At 62.2% G+C, this 17377-nt stretch overlaps 1 protein-coding gene across 1 annotated transcript in view; it reads right to left on the bottom strand.

The window, feature by feature from the left end:
* Positions 1 to 17377, bottom strand: part of LOC128829282 (alpha-2-macroglobulin-like protein 1) — a 61743-nt gene continuing 44366 nt past the window's right edge. The window contains exons 21-36 of the mRNA XM_054014629.1: positions 17078 to 17199; positions 16471 to 16522; positions 15798 to 15872; positions 15222 to 15398; positions 14682 to 14763; positions 14245 to 14401; positions 12932 to 13006; positions 12030 to 12186; positions 9793 to 10004; positions 9321 to 9536; positions 9046 to 9170; positions 8516 to 8606; positions 8023 to 8091; positions 7488 to 7590; positions 722 to 763; positions 1 to 385 (exon numbers count right to left, since the gene is read on the bottom strand). Of these exons, the coding sequence (XP_053870604.1) occupies positions 351 to 385; positions 722 to 763; positions 7488 to 7590; positions 8023 to 8091; positions 8516 to 8606; positions 9046 to 9170; positions 9321 to 9536; positions 9793 to 10004; positions 12030 to 12186; positions 12932 to 13006; positions 14245 to 14401; positions 14682 to 14763; positions 15222 to 15398; positions 15798 to 15872; positions 16471 to 16522; positions 17078 to 17199 (1790 nt within the window). The 3' untranslated portion in view covers positions 1 to 350. The remainder of the gene's footprint in view (positions 386 to 721; positions 764 to 7487; positions 7591 to 8022; positions 8092 to 8515; positions 8607 to 9045; positions 9171 to 9320; positions 9537 to 9792; positions 10005 to 12029; positions 12187 to 12931; positions 13007 to 14244; positions 14402 to 14681; positions 14764 to 15221; positions 15399 to 15797; positions 15873 to 16470; positions 16523 to 17077; positions 17200 to 17377) is intronic.

Below are 17377 nucleotides of genomic sequence, written 5' to 3' on the forward strand. Positions count from 1 at the left end.
AAGAGGTGGGGTTTTGTATTTTGTTTTACACTGAACCAGCCGCTCCAGGCAGGACGGGCAGCAAACCCCAGGGGTTCCCACTGCAGCCACTGGTCACCGCATGTGACAGACAGCTGGGATCACGCGGGCCGGTCTGGAGGCTGAGAGATGGGAGAGCAGGTGGGATGTTTGCAGAGCAAACGGGGAGGCGTTGGCTGAAGAAGGTGCTAAGGGGGATAGTGCAGCTGGTTCGGAGAAGAGCAGCAGCTGAGCCGAGGCCTGTCCGTGCCCCCCTGATCCTGGGGTGTCGGCTGCCGGCGCGGGGCTCTTGGGACAGGAGGGGAGGGGGCTGCCCAGCAGGGGCGGGGGCTTCAGCGGGAATTTTCCATCGTGTTGGCGTCAGGGGCTTTAAACAAACACAAACATCCCCTGAGACAGGATCAAAATCACCCCCCACACCCAGCAGACACCTGTGGACATGGGCCCCCAGAACTCTCCCAATCCCTGATAAAACTGTCCCCTCAGAGTCACCGCCTGCCCTCAAGACAGATTCCCTTGTGCCCCACAGAGACCCTTCCCCCCTGAGGGCTCTCCCCCCACACACATGGTCCTGGTGGGTTTCATGCTCCCATCTCCCCCCTCCTCTGCCCTCTACAACACACACAGACCTCTCCGGCCCATGGATTCCCCCCACCCATAAAGTTGTAGGGACTGGAGTTGTGTGTGGGTGCATCACACCTACCTGAGCCACAAGGGGCGTTGTACTCAGCCTCTGTGTGTTCACCTGCAACAGCAAGGGATGTAAGGAATGGAGGAGAGATCCAGTGGGGGGATGACAACCCCTCCCCCTAATCCCACACAGGCAGAGTCTGTTACCCCCGCCCCAGGGGATCCCTGCTGTAGGTCTGTGTGACGGAGCAGGGAGCAGGGCAGATTTGACCTGGGAATGTTGCAGGGGGGTTGCAGTGGGGATGTGGGACTTCCCTTGAAGGAAGCTACCTGAGCTGTAACCTGAGCCAGGAACGGGGGTGGGGAGAATTAACACCTTCTGCCCGGGAGACTGGACAAAGGAGAGGAGCAGCGGGAGGGGCTTGGAGTTGAGTTTCGGTTGGGGCTGGGTGGTGCAACGCAGGGAACCCCAAGCTGGGGTCTAAGCTCCCTGAACCTCCCAGAGGGACCTAATTGAGGGGGTCTGGTCGTACCTACACGCTCTGCTTGAGACGGTGTTCCTGTTCTTAAATAAACCTTCTGCTTTACTGGCTGGTTGAGAGTCGCAGTGAATCTCGGGAAGAGGGGTGCAGGGCCCTAACTCCCCCACACTCCGCAACAACTGGTGGCAGTGGCGGGATCTACTGCACCCCGTGGACGGCGCTTCCTGCAGTAAGTGACTGGGGAGCAGTAAAACGAAGGGGGATTGACGGGGACCAGGCCTGCTGAAGAGTGGGAGAGAGACGGTTATTACCCCTGGGAGTGTGTGACCAGCGAGAAGGACTTTTGCAGTAACAGGGTCCCCCGGGGGGATCGCAGCGAGTGGTCCCAGGGGCGGAGGAGTCTGCAGCTCGACCCTGGCAGAGAGGCGGTGACCTCGAGAAGGGCTGGCACACTAGGGGGCCCCCTGGGAACTGTGGGGAGCTGTGAGCACACAGGCCGGTGAGTGGCCAGCAGGAAGATGTATGCCAAGCGGCTTAAGAGCGACCTGGTGGAGCTGTGCAAGCAGAGGCGGCTGCGCATTGGGAGGCTCACCAAAGAACAGCTCATTGCCCGGCTGGAGGCGGAAGATCACGCGAATGAACTGATCCCTGTGTCTCAGGGAAGCAGCCTGGCAAATGCAGCGCAGGCACCAGTGTCTGTCCCAGCTGGGAGTGGTCAGTCGGCTGCTGAGGGCTTCCCGAGACCCCTCCTTCCTATGCCTAGGGGAAGGGTGGGGAGGAGCCCAGCAAATAACGAAGGCGCCGTGGCCCCCCCGGCCAGCAGGGGACCCTCCCGGCGAAGCTCGCCGGCCAGCAGAGGATCCTCCCGGCGACGTTCGGCATCCGTGGAGCGGAATTGGCTAGAATGGGAGAAAGAGCTAAAACTGAGAGAGCTGGAGGATCGTGAACAACAGAGACAGCATGAACGGGAGGAGAAAGAGAGACAGCATCAGCGTGAAGAGAGACAGCGTCAGCATGAACGGGAGGAGAAAGAGAGACAGAGACAGGAGAATGAGAGACAGCGTCAGCATGAAGACAGACAGAGACAGGAGAATGAGAGACAGCGTCAGCATGACCTGGAACTGGCGAGATTGAAGGGCAGCGAACCCCCGGCTGCGGTGAGTGAGGGGGGACCCAGGACTGCACGGAGCTTTGATAAGTGCATCATGGCCCCATACAAGGAGGGGGAGGACATGGATGACTTCCTGGAGGCCTTTGAGACGGCCTGCGAGCTGCACCGGGTTGATCCCGCGGACAGACTCCGGGTCCTTACCCCCTTATTGGACCCCAAAGCCGTGGCATTGTACCGCCAACTGGGAGAGGCAGAGAAAGGGGACTACGAACTATTCAAAAGGGCCCTGCTACGTGAGTTTGGGCTGACTCCTGAGATGTACCGGGAAAGGTTCCGGAGTCAAGATAAAACCCCTGAGATCTCATATCTGCAACTAGCCGTCCGCATGGAAAGATACGCCAGCAAGTGGGCTGGTGGGGCCCAGACGAAGGAGGACCTGATTAAACTGCTGGTACTGGAGCAACTGTATGAGCGGTGCCCATCCGACCTGAGGCTGTGGTTGGTGGACAGAAAGCCAGAGAACCCGCGACATGCCAGGCAGCTGGCTGATGAGTTTGTAAAGAGCCGGTCAGGGGGTGGCAGGGAGGAGCCCCAAAGGAACAGGCCCGCCGCGATGCAGAGAGAGAATCACCCTGGGACCTCCCAAAGGGGGAATATGGGGAATCCCCTCCCACGGGGAATGCCCAGCATCAGGGACAACCGACCGGCTCGAGGGGACCCACGGGACATGAGCTGCTATTACTGCGGCCGAAGAGGCCACGTTCGGGCCCAGTGCCCCAAGCTCAAAGACAGACTGAGCAGACCGAACCCGCACCGGGTTAACTTGGTAGAGGCCCAGACGGACGAGGGGCAGGCTTCCCACGCAAGAGGGGCTGGCAGCTTATCAACTGCTCAAGAGAGAGAAGGGCCCCCGGCCAGCTTCTCTGGGGGGGCCAGATGCTCCGGATTCAAAGTTCTCCGTTTACAGGGTTGGCGCGGGGCTGTCCCTGCGGAGCGAGTGCCTTGTTCCCCTGGAGGTGGATGGGAAGAAAGTTTATGGATACTGGGACACGGGCGCAGAGGTGACACTGGCCCGGCCCGAGGTGGTGGCCCCAGATCGGGTGGTGCCCAACACCTTCCTGACCCTGACCGGGGTGGGCGGGACCCCATTCAAGGTTCCCGTAGCGAGGGTACACCTGAAATGGGGGGCCAAGGAGGGCCCCAAGGACGTGGGAGTGCACCACCATTTGCCCACTGAGGTGTTGATGGGGGGGGACCTAGAGGACTGGCCAAGCAGCCCCCAGACCGCCTTAGTCGTGACCCGTAGCCAGAGCCGGCGAGGGGCACTATGCCCTGACCTTGGGAAGGATGTCCCACCGGAGGCACCGAACCCTTCCCGGGTGGGGAGGGAACACCCAAGGACAGGCCGCGGGGTGGCTGGGGCTTCCAACCCAGCTGACGAGAGGGAGCAGGTCCCCATCCCTTCCCCAGCCGCCGAGTTCCAGGCCGAGTTGCAGAAGGACCCCTCCCTGCGGAAGCTAAGGGGCCTGGCTGACCTCAGTGTGGTACAGACCATGAGGAGAGGATGCAAGGAGAGGTTCCTGTGGGAGAAGGGGTTCCTGTACCGAGAGTGGGCTCCCCCGGGGGAAGTGGAGTCGTGGGGGATCAGGAGGCAGCTGGTGGTTCCCCAGAAGTTTCGCCACAAGCTACTGTACCTGGCCCATGACATCCCTCTCGCAGGGCACCAGGGGATCCGGCGCACCAGGCAGAGGCTGCAACAGAACTTTTACTGGCCCGGGGTCTTCACCAACGTCCGGCAGTACTGCCGATCCTGTGACCCCTGCCAGAGGGTGGGGAAGGCCCGGGACAAGGGGAAGGCAGCATTGAGACCTTTGCCCATCATAGAGGAGCCTTTCCAGAAGGTGGCCATGGACATAGTGGGACCTCTCAGCAAGACGACCCGGTCTGGGAAGAAATACATCCTGGTGGTGGTAGATTTCACCACCCGCTACCCCGAGGCAGTGCCCTTATCGTCCATTGAAGCAGACACTGTGGCGGATGCGCTGCTGACCATTTTCAGCCGAGTGGGGTTCCCCAAGGAAGTCTTGACGGACCAAGGGTCCAACTTCATGTCGGCCCTACTCCGGTGCTTGTGGGAGAGATGTGGGGTCCGGCACAACTGGGCCTCAGCATATCACCCCCAATCCAACGGGCTGGTGGAGAGGTTCAATGGGACGCTAAAAATGATGCTGAAAACATTTATGAATCAGCACCCGCAGGACTGGGACAAGTACTTACCTCACCTGCTGTTTGCGTACAGGGAGGTACCCCAGGAGTCTACCGGGTTTTCGCCTTTCGAACTGCTATATGGAAGGCGGGTAAGGGGGCCCCTGGACCTGATGAGAGACGAATGGGAGGGGAAGGCCACTCCTGACGGAGAGTCGGTGGTGGAGTATGTCCTGACCTTCCGGGAACGACTTGCCGAGCTCATGGGCCTGGCCAGGGAGAATCTGGCCAGAGCCCAGAGGAAGCAGAAGGTCTGGTATGACCGCACAGCACGGGCCCGCGCCTTCGCCACTGGGGATCAGGTGATGGTCCTCATCCCCGTGAGGAAAAACAAACTCCAGGCCGCCTGGGAAGGGCCCTTCAAGGTTGTCAAGCAACTAAACGAGGTAAACTATGTGGTGGAGCTGTCGAACCGGGCACACCACCACCGGGTGTACCATGTGAATATGATGAAGCCATATTATGACAGGGGGAATATGGTGTTGGCCGTGTGTGGACAGTGGGAGGGGCAGGGAGATGACCCTTTAGTAGATCTATTCCCTGGGACAAGAGTTGGCTTCCCCCTGGAAGCAATTCTCCTCTCTGATCGGCTAACCCCTGCCCAGCGAGCTGAGATCGGAGGGGTGCTGCATCTGTACCAACAGCTGTTTTCCAACCAGCCTGGACGCACTAATCTGACTGTCCACCGGGTGCAGACAGGATCGCACCCGCCTATAAAATGCTCCCCCTTCCGAGCCACAGGGAAAACTGCTCAGGACCTGGAAAGAGAGGTCAATGACATGCTGGCTTTGGGGGTGATCCAGCCGTCTTCCAGCCCTTGGGCCTCACCGGTGGTGCTGGTCCCCAAAAAGGACGGGTCGATCCGGTTCTGTGTGGACTATCGGAAGCTCAATGCCATCACTGTAGCCGATGCCTACCCCATGCCCAGGCCGGACGAGCTCCTAGACAAGCTGGGAGGTGCTCGGTACCTTACCACCATGGATCTTACAAAGGGCTATTGGCAAGTGCCGCTGGATGCAGATGCCAGGCTGAAATCGGCCTTTGTCACCCCTCTGGGGCTCTATGAGTTCCTGACCCTGCCCTTCGGCCTCAAGGGAGCGCCGGCCACCTTCCAGCGCCTGGTGGATCAGCTACTGAGGGGGATGGAGAGTTTTGCCGTGGCGTATATCGATGACATCTGTGTCTTTAGCCAGACCTGGGAGGACCACATATCCCAGGTTAGACAAGTGCTGGACCGACTCCAGAAGGCTGGGCTGACCGTAAAACCGGAGAAGTGCAAGGTGGGGATGGCTGAGGTATCCTACCTAGGCCACCGTGTGGGAAGCGGCTGCCTAAAGCCGGAACCAGCCAAAGTGGAGGTGATCAGAGACTGGCCCGCTCCTCAAACCAAAAAGCAGGTCCAAGCCTTTATTGGGATGGCAGGGTACTATCGGAGGTTCGTGCCCCACTTTAGCGCCATAGCCGCCCCCATCACTGAGCTGTGCAAGAAGGGGAAGCCAGACAAAGTGGTCTGGACCGAGGAGTGCCAGGAGGCTCTCCGGGCGCTGAAGGAGGCTCTGGTCAGTGGCCCAGTTCTGGCAAACCCAGACTTTGACAAGCCCTTTATGGTGTTCACCGACGCCTCAGACACAGGACTGGGGGCGGTGTTAATGCAGGAGGATGAAAAGGGGGAGAGACACCCCATCGTGTACCTGAGCAAGAAGTTGCTACCCTGGGAGCAGAACTACGCGGCCATCGAGAAGGAATGCCTGGCCATGGTGTGGGCCCTCAAGAAACTAGAGCCATATCTCTTTGGGCGTCACTTCACCGTGCACACCGACCACTCTCCCCTGACCTGGCTGCACCAGATGAAAGGAGCCAACGCCAAGCTCCTGAGATGGAGCCTGCTCCTGCAGGATTATGACATGGACGTGGTCCATGTGAAGGGACGTGACAACCTGATAGCGGACGCATTGTCCCGGAGAGGGAGCCCTGAACTTCCCCAGGTCACTGGTCAGAGTGACCCCGCTCAGTTCAGTCTCGAAGGGGGGAGAGATGTGACGGAGCAGGGAGCAGGGCAGATTTGACCTGGGAATGTTGCAGGGGGGTTGCAGTGGGGATGTGGGACTTCCCTTGAAGGAAGCTACCTGAGCTGTAACCTGAGCCAGGAACGGGGGTGGGGAGAATTAACACCTTCTGCCCGGGAGACTGGACAAAGGAGAGGAGCAGCGGGAGGGGCTTGGAGTTGAGTTTCGGTTGGGGCTGGGTGGTGCAACGCAGGGAACCCCAAGCTGGGGTCTAAGATCCCTGAACCTCCCAGAGGGACCTAATTGAGGGGGTCTGGTCGTACCTACACGCTCTGCTTGAGACGGTGTTCCTGTCCTTAAATAAACCTTCTGCTTTACTGGCTGGTTGAGAGTCGCAGTGAATCTCGGGAAGAGGGGTGCAGGGCCCTAACTCCCCCACACTCCGCAACAGTCTGTCCCCTAGAAGGGAGTGGGAGGTTGCCCCCAGCTGTCTGAGTGGGGCTGTGCGCTCAGCAATCACCACTGAGTCACTCCTGAAAACACCCATGGAAACCGTCCTGCCACCTCCTGCACCCAGCACAAAGGATTCTGGGGGCGTCTGAGGAGATGGATGGCAGGGGAAACGTGGGGGGCCCGGAAGGGGTGGGACTCCCCAGCTCTCGCTGGGATGGCCCCAGTTACACTAGCCACACCCTCCCCACTATTCTGACGAGCACACGGCTCCCGTGTCCTTCGCGGTGAGCTGACCCCACAGATCGAACCCGGGACGGCTGTGACCTGAGTGGAATTTATGGAAATGGGGCACTTGGCACCTGTGTAGATTTCAGTGACCCCACGCCCTGAGTGTGACACAGAGCCCACGAGAACAGCTGTAATGGGGGCGGAGCCAGCGCAGAACATGCCCACCCAGCCACTGACTGTGCCACAGAGCCTAGAGAGTAGCTGTAATGGGGGCGGAGCCAGGGCGGGACTCACCCGTCTCATAGTAATCGTACAGTCTCACTGGGGCTGCTCTGAGATTCTTCACAGGGAAATCCTGCTCCAGGGAGAAGGTGAAACTCGCCGCCTCCTTCGTTAGCTACCGAGAGAGCGACAGAGCGAGCGCCTGAGCTGAATGGCTGCAATGGCAGCTCGAACCCCCTCCTCCCCGAGGCTCGGCCTGGCCCAGCCGCTTCCCCCTGCCCCTGCAGCCTGGAGCAGTGAGAAAATGCTCCCCCGAATCCCTGTTCCACCCCCCTGCAAAATGTGACCCCCTTTCATCACACTCAGGGCCCAGCTCCAGCCCCCCAACCCTGAGCTCCCCGTCGTTCCGTTCATGACCCTCGCTGGGGTTTGGCTGAGTCTAGTCCCATCTCCTCGTCCTTTATGGAAATGGGTCACTTGGAACCAGGGGAGATTTCAGTGACCCCACGCCGGGAGTGTGACACAGAGCCCATGAGGGCAACTGTAATGGGGACTCGCCCTCCCTGTTCACACCAAGGCACCGGAGCCCTGAGCCGCCCGCACTCACCTGGTCCAGATAGAGCGTCACCTGGTCATTCTGCACCTCCAGCCTCTTCACCAAAGGCTGCTTCTCCAGCTAGGAGCAGAGGGAGGAAACGGCTGAGCCAGGAACGGAGGGGCTGGGGCCGGAGTCACTGCTCTGCTGGGGGCTGGGACATGGGGCACCAAACGCCCCCGTGGCCGAGGGGCCTGGCTGCCACCCCCCATGTCAGTCACAGCTGAACACTGGGTGTCTGCTAGGGGACAGGTGGGAGTCTAGACATGGGCGTTGTGTCGTAGTGGGAGCTAAGCAGGGTCAGGACCTGCTCAGTGACTGGATGGGAGACCCAGGGCTGCGCAGTGCCCCACTGCAGGGGGCAGGGCTCTGCAGGGGGAGCTCCTCCTGGGGGTCAGAGCTGCAATCTGTGCTCTCCTGGGGGTCTGGGCTCTCCCCCATGGATCAGCCCCTGGTTTCATGCTGTGTGACTGGCCCAGCCTTTTCTCCTCCCTGGGAAGTTCACCTGCCGCAGGGAGCTCTTGACAGGGGTGTAGCCGGATGGCAGCTTGGCCTCGATGATGGCCATGTTGGTGGCTGGGCGCTCCCCGCTGTACCTGCAACAGGAGCCGTGCACTGAGGTAAGGGTTTGCCCTGGATACAGACCCCACGGGGATGGAGGGAGAGGGGAGGCTTCCCATCTTCTCGGCCCTGCAGGCGTCTCTAATGCCCTCTGCCTGCTCTGGGCTGTGAGCCCTGCTAGCCCCCGGACAGCCCTGAGCTCCCCAGGCAAGGGACCCGGTGCCAGGAGCTCCTTGGGAGCTGACTGTCCATTAGATCAGCCCGGGGGCCAGCCCTTTAGTCCCTGGCACATTCCAAGGGGCCCCTGCCTCTGCCCTGAGTCCTGTGGGGGGATTGCTCCCTCGGTGATCGATTCCTGCCCCACCCCGGCCCTCCAGTGGGGCGGTTCTGCCCCGGCCATTTTCCCGCTGCCTGGGGCCTGCCTCTGCTCCCGGGCACTCTGACCCAGCGGGGGTGAGGGGCTGGGGCTCGTACCGGGCGTGCAGCACGAGGCTGAAGCGGGATCTGGCGCTCTCGGTGCACTCCTTCGGCTCCGTCTCCACCCGCAGGTCAAAGGTCGCGGCGCTCTTTGGGGGCGGCACGTTGTAGCGCAGAGTCAGCTGGGAGACAAGCAAGAGGGTTGGAGCAGAGCCTGCTGCCTCCACTACCACAGATCAGAGCCTGGGCCCAGAGCCAGGCGCCGTGGGGCAGGGCAAGGGCACAGCTAGTCACCGCTGGGCCGGCTGGTCCCCAGGGGCTCCTGCACTCACCTGCACAAAGACACAGCCCTTGCCGCTGGCCCGCAGCGTGTACTGCCCGGGGATCTCCTGCAGGACCGCTCGCTGCAGCACCAGCCGGTTGGCGTTCTCCATGTGGAATTGCTGCCGGGCCCCGGCCTGGGAGCTCACCGTCACCGACACAGCCCCACTCGCGCTGTACGTCAGGGCTGCGTATTTGGCCAGGGCCTGCAGGGCCACCACCGTGTCCTGGAGAGGAGAGTCACCGAGCTGCTGTCACACTCTGGGGAGAGGAGCCCGGCTCAGACTCACTGCAGCAGGATCGGGACCCGCCCAATCGCTGACACTGGCACCCCGGCTCCCAGCCCCTGAGGGCAGGGGACTCTGCACCTAGGACTCCCTCTCCCAGGAAGGGCCCCAGCTCAGCTGCGGAGCTGCTGCCCCGGGGGGACCCTTGCTCCACCAGGACCCCAGCGCTGGTTTGCCCCAAGGGCAGGGGTGTTACCTGCGTCGAGGCGAAGCCCCCATAGGGGTTCTGCTGCTTGCTGAGCCAGCGGACAATCTGGGCGGCGGTCGCCATGTCGGCAGCAGACACGTTGGGAAGGGAGAGATAGGCCAGGAGCACATAAGCCGTCATCTCCACCTCTGCTGACGGGGCCTGGTTCCCGTAGGGGCTGGGCAGGGCCTTCACCTTCCTCTGCCAGTGCAGCTGTCCCCCTAGGAGAGGGGCCGAGGGAAGAGCAGCCCCACGGCTGCAGTTACAACACAGTGGGTCACCTGTTTGCTTTCCAAAGGGGCCCCAGTGGCTTCCCAGGCCGGTGGGACTCCTGCTCCCCACTGAAAGCAGCCACCTCTGGGGCCAGACACGGCAGCTGATTCACAGCGCACAGGAGGGCTACACAAGTGTAACATGACACCCCTGGGTGGGTCGTCAGCAGGGACTGAACCCTGGATCTCTGACTCAAAACCCCTGAGCCTCTGCTGTCTGAGCTAGAAGCCGAGCCCAGGTGGGTCACTGGCTCCTGGCAACCCCTAAGCTTCTGGGGTGCAGCCACTAGAGGGGGGCAGAGATCCCCTGTGTTAGTTTGGCCCCCTGCTCAGAGCCCGACCCAGGCAAAGGGCACGGGCAGAGCTGATGGCGGGTTAACAGCCCCCTCCTGAGTGATCCCTGGGGCCTTTTCAGTCCAGTGTCCAACGGGCCCTCAGTGCACCCCTAGGAGCACAGCTCAGTCTGAGCTCAAATGGAGCCGATGAGAAGCCCTGATGGGGCGCATGGTGCAGACAGAGACGCACCCAGAGGCCTCCTCCCCACCCAACCCCCGCTCCCAGAGCTGGCAGGGCTGTGAGTTGCTTGGGCCCGAAGCAATTGCTTAGTCTGCTTATGCCTAGTGCGGCCACTGCTGGGGCGGGGCGGGGGGGGGGGCAGAGAGCCCCTGAGGGAGTGCGGGGCCCCCTGGGGCTGGGAGCTGGACCCAGCTGAAGGGCAGCGCTGGGCTGACACTGGGTTAGCACAGACCCCACAGGGTCTTAGGGACCTCGCAGATGGGCTCTGTAATGTCACAGATGGGTCCTGTTTCCCGAGGGCTGTTTCACCCCAGTACCTGATGGCCCTTCGGTGCCCCCAGCAGCAGAGCCCCCACCTCTCCCCTCCCTGGGGCAGGAGCCACGTGCTGCTCCCAGCACTTCTTACCCCCCTCGGGGCAGGGCAGGAGGCGACTCACACAACTCGCGGGCACAGACCAGCTGCAGCCGCCGCGCCGGGGCTTGGAGAGAAGGGACTTTTCACCTGAGCCGAGACACGACAGAGCTGCCCGGACTACGCAGGTGACTCCTCTCTGTGGGGGGACGTCTCCCCAGGGCCTGGCAGGAACCGAGTGCGCCAGCTCCAGGCACGGCTCAGTCTGAGCTTGAACGGCGCCGAGGAGACGCACAGAGATCACTGGGGCGTGGTCATGACGACTGTGAGGGACCCAACCTGGGACTCCCAGCGCCCCCTGGCCTCATGCCGAGGGCTCCTTCAGCTCAGCACCGACATGGGGCAGCGCCACCTCCTGCGTCCCCAGCCGCGCTCCCAGTGGGCCTAGGGCCTCCCATGGGACCTCCCTCCCTATGGGGAGCTGGCCCCAGGCTGCATCGCTCACACCCGGCCCAGTGCTGCCTGTTCCCCTCCCAGTATTAGCCTGGTCAAGCCGAGAAGCCTCGGGCAGGGACTCCCCAGCTGGGATGTCCCCAACACAGGATGGGGGCTGGGATCCTCTGGCATCTCCCCAGGGCTCGGTTAAAGCCCGTTCCCCTTGGGAGCTGCCTACACAAGGCCCTGCGCCACGGGCTCTGAGCCCACTGGACCCCATCACGCTCCTGGCCCCGGGTGCTTTAGAGGGCTGTGTTGGAACATGGGGCTTTGTCCCTCTAGGTTCCCAGCTCCGATCCCCCCAGCCTGGCAGCGACCCAGCCTCATCCCCCTTCGCTCCGTGCGCTGGGCCCTGGGAAATGGCGGGACGATCTCACTCCAGCTCTGAGGGGAGAAGTGTCCCCATGACAGAGCCCAGCGCGTCGGCCCCTTGCTGGCAGCCTCAGCAGAGACCACGGACTGACTGGGCCACAGAGACCCAGCTCCCCTGCCAGGCTGAGGAGACCCTGCAGGGGGCACCTGGGTGGGCAGGGCTGTGGGGGGCAGCTGGCCCTGCCCTGTGTCTAGAGGCGGGCAGCGAGGGGAGCACTAGAGCGAGGTGCTGCCGTTACCGGCGCTGACGCTGTGCTGGGCCAGGCGCTGCAGAAGGGTGTCCCGCCGCTCAGTGCTCCCCGCCAGCCCGAAGGCGTAGGCCAGCAGCGCCTGCGTGTAGAGGTCGCTGGTGCTCGACTCCTGGAGACACTGGAAGGCCCTGGTCACCATGGGGTCCTGGGACAGGGGAGACACCAAACAGACTCTCCGTCAGGCTGAGATGGGCAGAGGAGACGCCCCGTGCCTGAGTGTGTCCCCCAGCAACCACCCTATGGGGCACAAATACCCCCTCCCGCCAGCCTGTCGTCACCTCCCCTGACCCATGCCCCCACCGCCACCGGCACCCTGCGCCCCACAAGCCTCACCAGACCCCCTCCCCCGAGTGCTAGACACCGAACAGACTCTCCATCAGGCTGAGCTGGCCAGAGGAGACCCCCTGCGCCGGGCTGTGTCCCCCGGCACCCACCCCATGGGGCCTTAACAATGCTCCACTAGGCAGGCAGCTGTCACCTCCCCCGACCCATCCACCCTCCCCACCGCCACCCGTGCCCCGGGCCCATCTATAAACAGCTCACCCACGCCTCGCCCAGATCCCCCCCAGAGCCAGACCCAGAAACTGGCCGAGCCGCTGAATCTTTCTGATGCCCTGACACACTTTCCCCATCCCTATCTCTCCCTGACCCGCCTCCAGTACCAACCCCTCTCCTCACTGCCCCCGTCTCACCCCAAATCCCTCCCTGGTACCAACTCCCCATAGCTCCCCCATCTTATCCCAAATCCCTCCCTGGTATCAACCCCCCACGACTCCCCTGTCTCACCCCAAACCCTTCCCTTGCATTAACTCCCCCCTCACTGTCACCAACAATCTTCAATCCCCCCCGACTGCCGGCCCCTCCCCTGGGACAGCTGGGCTTGGCCTCACCGTGAGCGGCTGCCCCAGCTCCAGCAGCGCCGCCGTGATGTAAGCAGAGAGAGAGAGCTCGTCCACCACGCCGCCCTGAGGGGGATGGAGACACCGGGAGGCAGCTCAGACCGAGCTGCGGGGCACATTGCCAGGATCAGGTAAGCTGCTGCCCAGGACAAGCCCATTGGGACAGAGAAGACCCGGCTCCAGCGCTCCGAGGGGCTGGGTTTGGGTCCTGCCGCCTGCTGGGACCTGTCAGGCCCATCTGGGTCCCAAGCAGCTGCCCCAGTTGTAGCAGCCAGGGAGGCCACACGGTGGCAGTGAGTTCCACAGCTTTGTTATAGGGAGAGGCAGTAGCTGCTCCATTGTCAAGGCTGTATAAAATTTCAGTATAAAATCCTATCTGAGCCCCCCTGCAACCAGAGGCTGGGAAGCTGATTTGAACTGACATTTGCCAGATTTCCTGTGAAGACCAGGAGCCGTTTCTGCAGAGGCTGAGGGATTCGCCCCCGCGGAGCGAGTTCCTGCTCATTAAATATTCCTCCCGTGCGGGAATCTGGACTTTGCCTAAGATTTGTCTTCTTCTAGCTCCCAAACGGCCGGGTAAAGCCCTGGCCCCTCCCGTAGAGTACCAGCTCCCTGCAAACTCCGGGGCAGTGGCAGGAATTAGGCTGTGACTCGAGCTGGGTGGGAATTTCCTGCTGAAATGATTTCTCGACAGACGATGGAGTTTCCACAAAACCAAAACTTTGAGGGAAAACGTTACTAATGCTGAAACGTTTCGATTTCTGTTGGGAAAATAGAAACGCAACATTCTGCTGTGGGTCGGCGGGGCCCAAATCGCAGCCTCGCAGGTTGGCGACCTGAACCAAAACCTTCCCCTGCAAGCCGATTCAACATTCAGCTGCACCGGCCTCGTTCCCCCGCTCCCCCATGGACTCGGCTCCATCGGACTACATCTCCCATGATGCACCGCGACCACCCTTCTGACTGAGCCGCATGGGGAATTGTGGGAGTCACATGACTTCAGGGCTGGGCTGGGCCCTGCCCCTCAGGCTCTCCATGCCAGGCAATGGATGTGGGGTCTGCTCAGTGCCCGCGGGGAGACCGGGTTGTGCAGGAGCCAGGGGGGGCTGGGCCAGGGCTGCTCCCTCGTTCGGTGCAATAACCCGCTGCCCCGGCCGTTCCAGCCATTCAGCCATTGCTAAAAACCCAGGGAAATCCCCCAAATCGACACGGGTGACAACAACAAGCTGCCATGAGGGCCCCCCCCCTTCCCCAGCTTGTCCCCTCCTCCCCCATCCCATCAGCCCATCCCCACAGCCTCCCACCTGCAGGGCGTTGTTCAACAGCTTCCCCACACTGCGGAAGCAGCCGCTCTCCAGTTGGTGAAGCTGCAGCCACCTTAGGGCGTCCTCTAGGTGCTTCTCGTCGATGGAGATGTAGGGTCTGGCCTGGCCAAAGGACTTGAGAACGAAGGCCGTCAGCCTGGGCAGGGAGAGACCGCATGAGAGGGACACTCTGCAGGAGATACTGCGGGCCAGGAGGGAGGTGCGTGGAGGACCGGGCTGGGGGTGAGCATTGTGGGGGTGAGCAGAGCTGTCAGGGGAGCCCAGAACGGGAACGGGGTGGGGGTTTGGAGTGAGTAAGTGGGGCAGAGCTGTGTGGGGAGCAGGACTGGAATAGCAGTGGGGCTGGGAGTCAGGCTGCAGCCCGGTAGGCCCTGCCCACCCAGAGCCCTGACTCGCCCGTGCTGTGCGGCCCCTACCAGGTGTTGCCCGTGGCGTCGCTCTCCCCAAAGGCGCTGTAAGAGCCGTCGTTGTGTTTATAGAGCAGCTCGCGCTGGTAGCCTGCGAGGACGGGAGAGAGACAGCGAGTCCTGGATCCGCTCACTCCCAGGGGCTAGAATCCACCTCCAGCCTGCGCCCCGTGGGGCCCGCTAGGCCTCCCCTCCCCCACGACGCTGAAACTCAGAGATTCCAGGGGTCGGTTTGAATAGGGGGATGGAGTTAAGGCTGAATAGGGCCCTGATCCCCTCAAACACTTCAGCGCCCCGACCTGGAGCTGGATCCCAACCAGCGCCCCCTAGAGGGGAAAGGGCTCCTCTCCCGTTCCCTGAACCTTGAGTCTGGGCTTCGGAACTGGTGCCCCAGAGAAGAAAGGCCAAGGATCTAATTCCCTGACCTCCAGAGCCAGCCAGGGTCCTGATCTGGGTCCGGATTGGAACCTGGGACCCAGAGGTGGCATGGACAGGGCCCTTGCATGGCTCCACCATGCCCTGGGGGCGCAGGGGCGGGAGGACACTCACCGCTCTGGAGGAAACCCTTGGCCTTGTCTCTGATCTCCGGGTTCAGCTGCCCGCTCTTCTCCAGGTACTGCTGGATGTAGATGTTGGGAGCGAAGCGGACCATGTTCTGCTCTCCGCAGCCATAGGGCATGGCCAGCAAGCGGTCTATGTTCTGCAGAGCTGTGCCCATTATGTCTCCTGGCACCAAGGGAGTCAGGGAAGCAGAGAATTGCCAGGCTGCACAACAGCTGCCCCGTCCCTAACACCACGTCAGTGGAGCCCTGGCACGCGGGGGCCAGAGCCCCCAGTTCAATTCAGGCCTGGTGGGGTTACGTGGATACGTGGTGATGAATGGCCAAGACGCCAATGCCCTGGCACAGCTTCATGGCATCACCGTAGGAGTCTATTGCCCCTCACTGGGGACGAGGCCCTGGAGCACAGACTGCAGGGACCAGTCCTGCCCTGGCCCCAGACACCCCCAAGACCTCATTGGTCTTTTCCATCCATGATGCCCCTGATCAGAGCACTGGGCCACAGACTGGCTGGCTGGCGAAGGGCACCGTGCCCTGGCAGGAATGGGGCAGGGGAATTCCTTACCCAGGACAGTCACGTGGGCCCGCTCGGACCCCGCCAGGATGTTCGCAGGCAGCTGTAAGGAGATTTCTTCGGACGCTGTGTAACACAAAGGCAAAGACAAACCGTTAACGGCCTGTTGGGAACCTGCATCTGCCTCCAGCCAATCAGATCCCTCCATTCCTCACTGTTCGGGCTCTCGCCCAGTCACAGCCCCTCTCTCAACCCCAACCTCCCCCAACCATGGCACATACGTGCCCTTGAGGGCGAGGGTTGGGGTTTCTCAGCAGAGGGTCCTGCCTGTGGGAGTCGGTCCCTCTCCTGGCTCCAGAGAGCCGGTGTGACGAGCTTTGCAGGGAGCATCGTACACACGGGGGCCAGGCTGCAGGGGAGAGGAGCTGGCACAAGAGGGGCTAGTGAGACTCGGGAGCAGGAGCCGGACGTGCTCGAGCCTTCGGCCCATGGCAGACGGTTCCATAACTGCCCACTAGGGGGTGCATCTTCCCCGGGCAGCTGGGCCTGGACCCTGTCCCAGGCAGGACATTGGCCTGGATGCCCCCTGGTCCGGTCCGGCCTGGCGGCTCCTGGGACCCTAGCTGGGCCATCCAGTGGCTCAGCCATCACTGACGTGCCGCAGCCAAGAGACTCCCCGTGTTAGTGACACCCACTGAGCCCCGCACAGGCGCTGGGATCCTACCTTCCTGGCAGAGCAGGGAGCTGTGCGCCTTCTCCTCCAGGATCCCCCCTGGCTGTGGGGAAGGAGCATCAGACAGACGGTCAGGAGAAGGGACCGTGCACGTCACAGCCTGACAGGGCCTGCTGGGTCAGCCAGTGCCCCTAGCCAGGGCAGGATCATCCCCTACAGCCCGTGCTGTGGGGCTCGGGCACATCCAGCTCTCAGCGCCCCAGCGATGGGGCTCCCGTCCCTTCCCCGGGGAGACTGTTCCCAGCCCAGCAGATCTCGCGGCTTCTTCCTCTTCAGCGCGGAGCTTCCCTCTGCTAGTTCCCTCCGCCCCCTCGAGCTCTCCCATGTGTCACACTCAGCCACCCCCCTTGGGGCTAACCCCCATCTCTGTCTGCCCCAGGACTCTCCCGCCAGCTCCCTGATCTCGCTGGGATGGGGCCGCGTGACGGGGCAGTGCAGGTCGGGTCTGGGACGCAGACGGTGCCGTGCTGGGGTATTATTTTCTGTGGCAGGACAAAGAACAATCACAAGTGCAGACTCGGCCCACGGCCACCAGGGGGTGAGACCCAGGCCCCGGATCTCCCTCCGCTCTGCCCAGAGGCCTCGACCAGACACTGACCTGGACCAGCAGGGGCTTTATCACGGTGTCCACTCGCCCCTGGGCCGGCACCACAGCCAGCTCGTTGCCGCACAGCTCCTCGGTGCGCAGAGCCTCGGTGCTGACGGTGAAGTTCACCTCCCCTGCAGAGCAAGGCGGGAGACGCCCCGTTAGACAGACCAACGCCCCTGCCCGAGGCCGAGAGGAGTCCGTGTCCGAGGGTGGGAGGATACTTGAAGGGGAAGGGTGGTGAAGAAGGGAGAGAATAGCAGAAAAAGAAAGAAAATGAAGAGAGAGAGAATGGGGGAGAAAGGAGAGAGA

Source organism: Malaclemys terrapin, chromosome 25 (genome assembly GCF_027887155.1).
Source record: "Malaclemys terrapin pileata isolate rMalTer1 chromosome 25, rMalTer1.hap1, whole genome shotgun sequence".
Classification (NCBI taxonomy): Eukaryota; Metazoa; Chordata; order Testudines; family Emydidae; genus Malaclemys; species Malaclemys terrapin.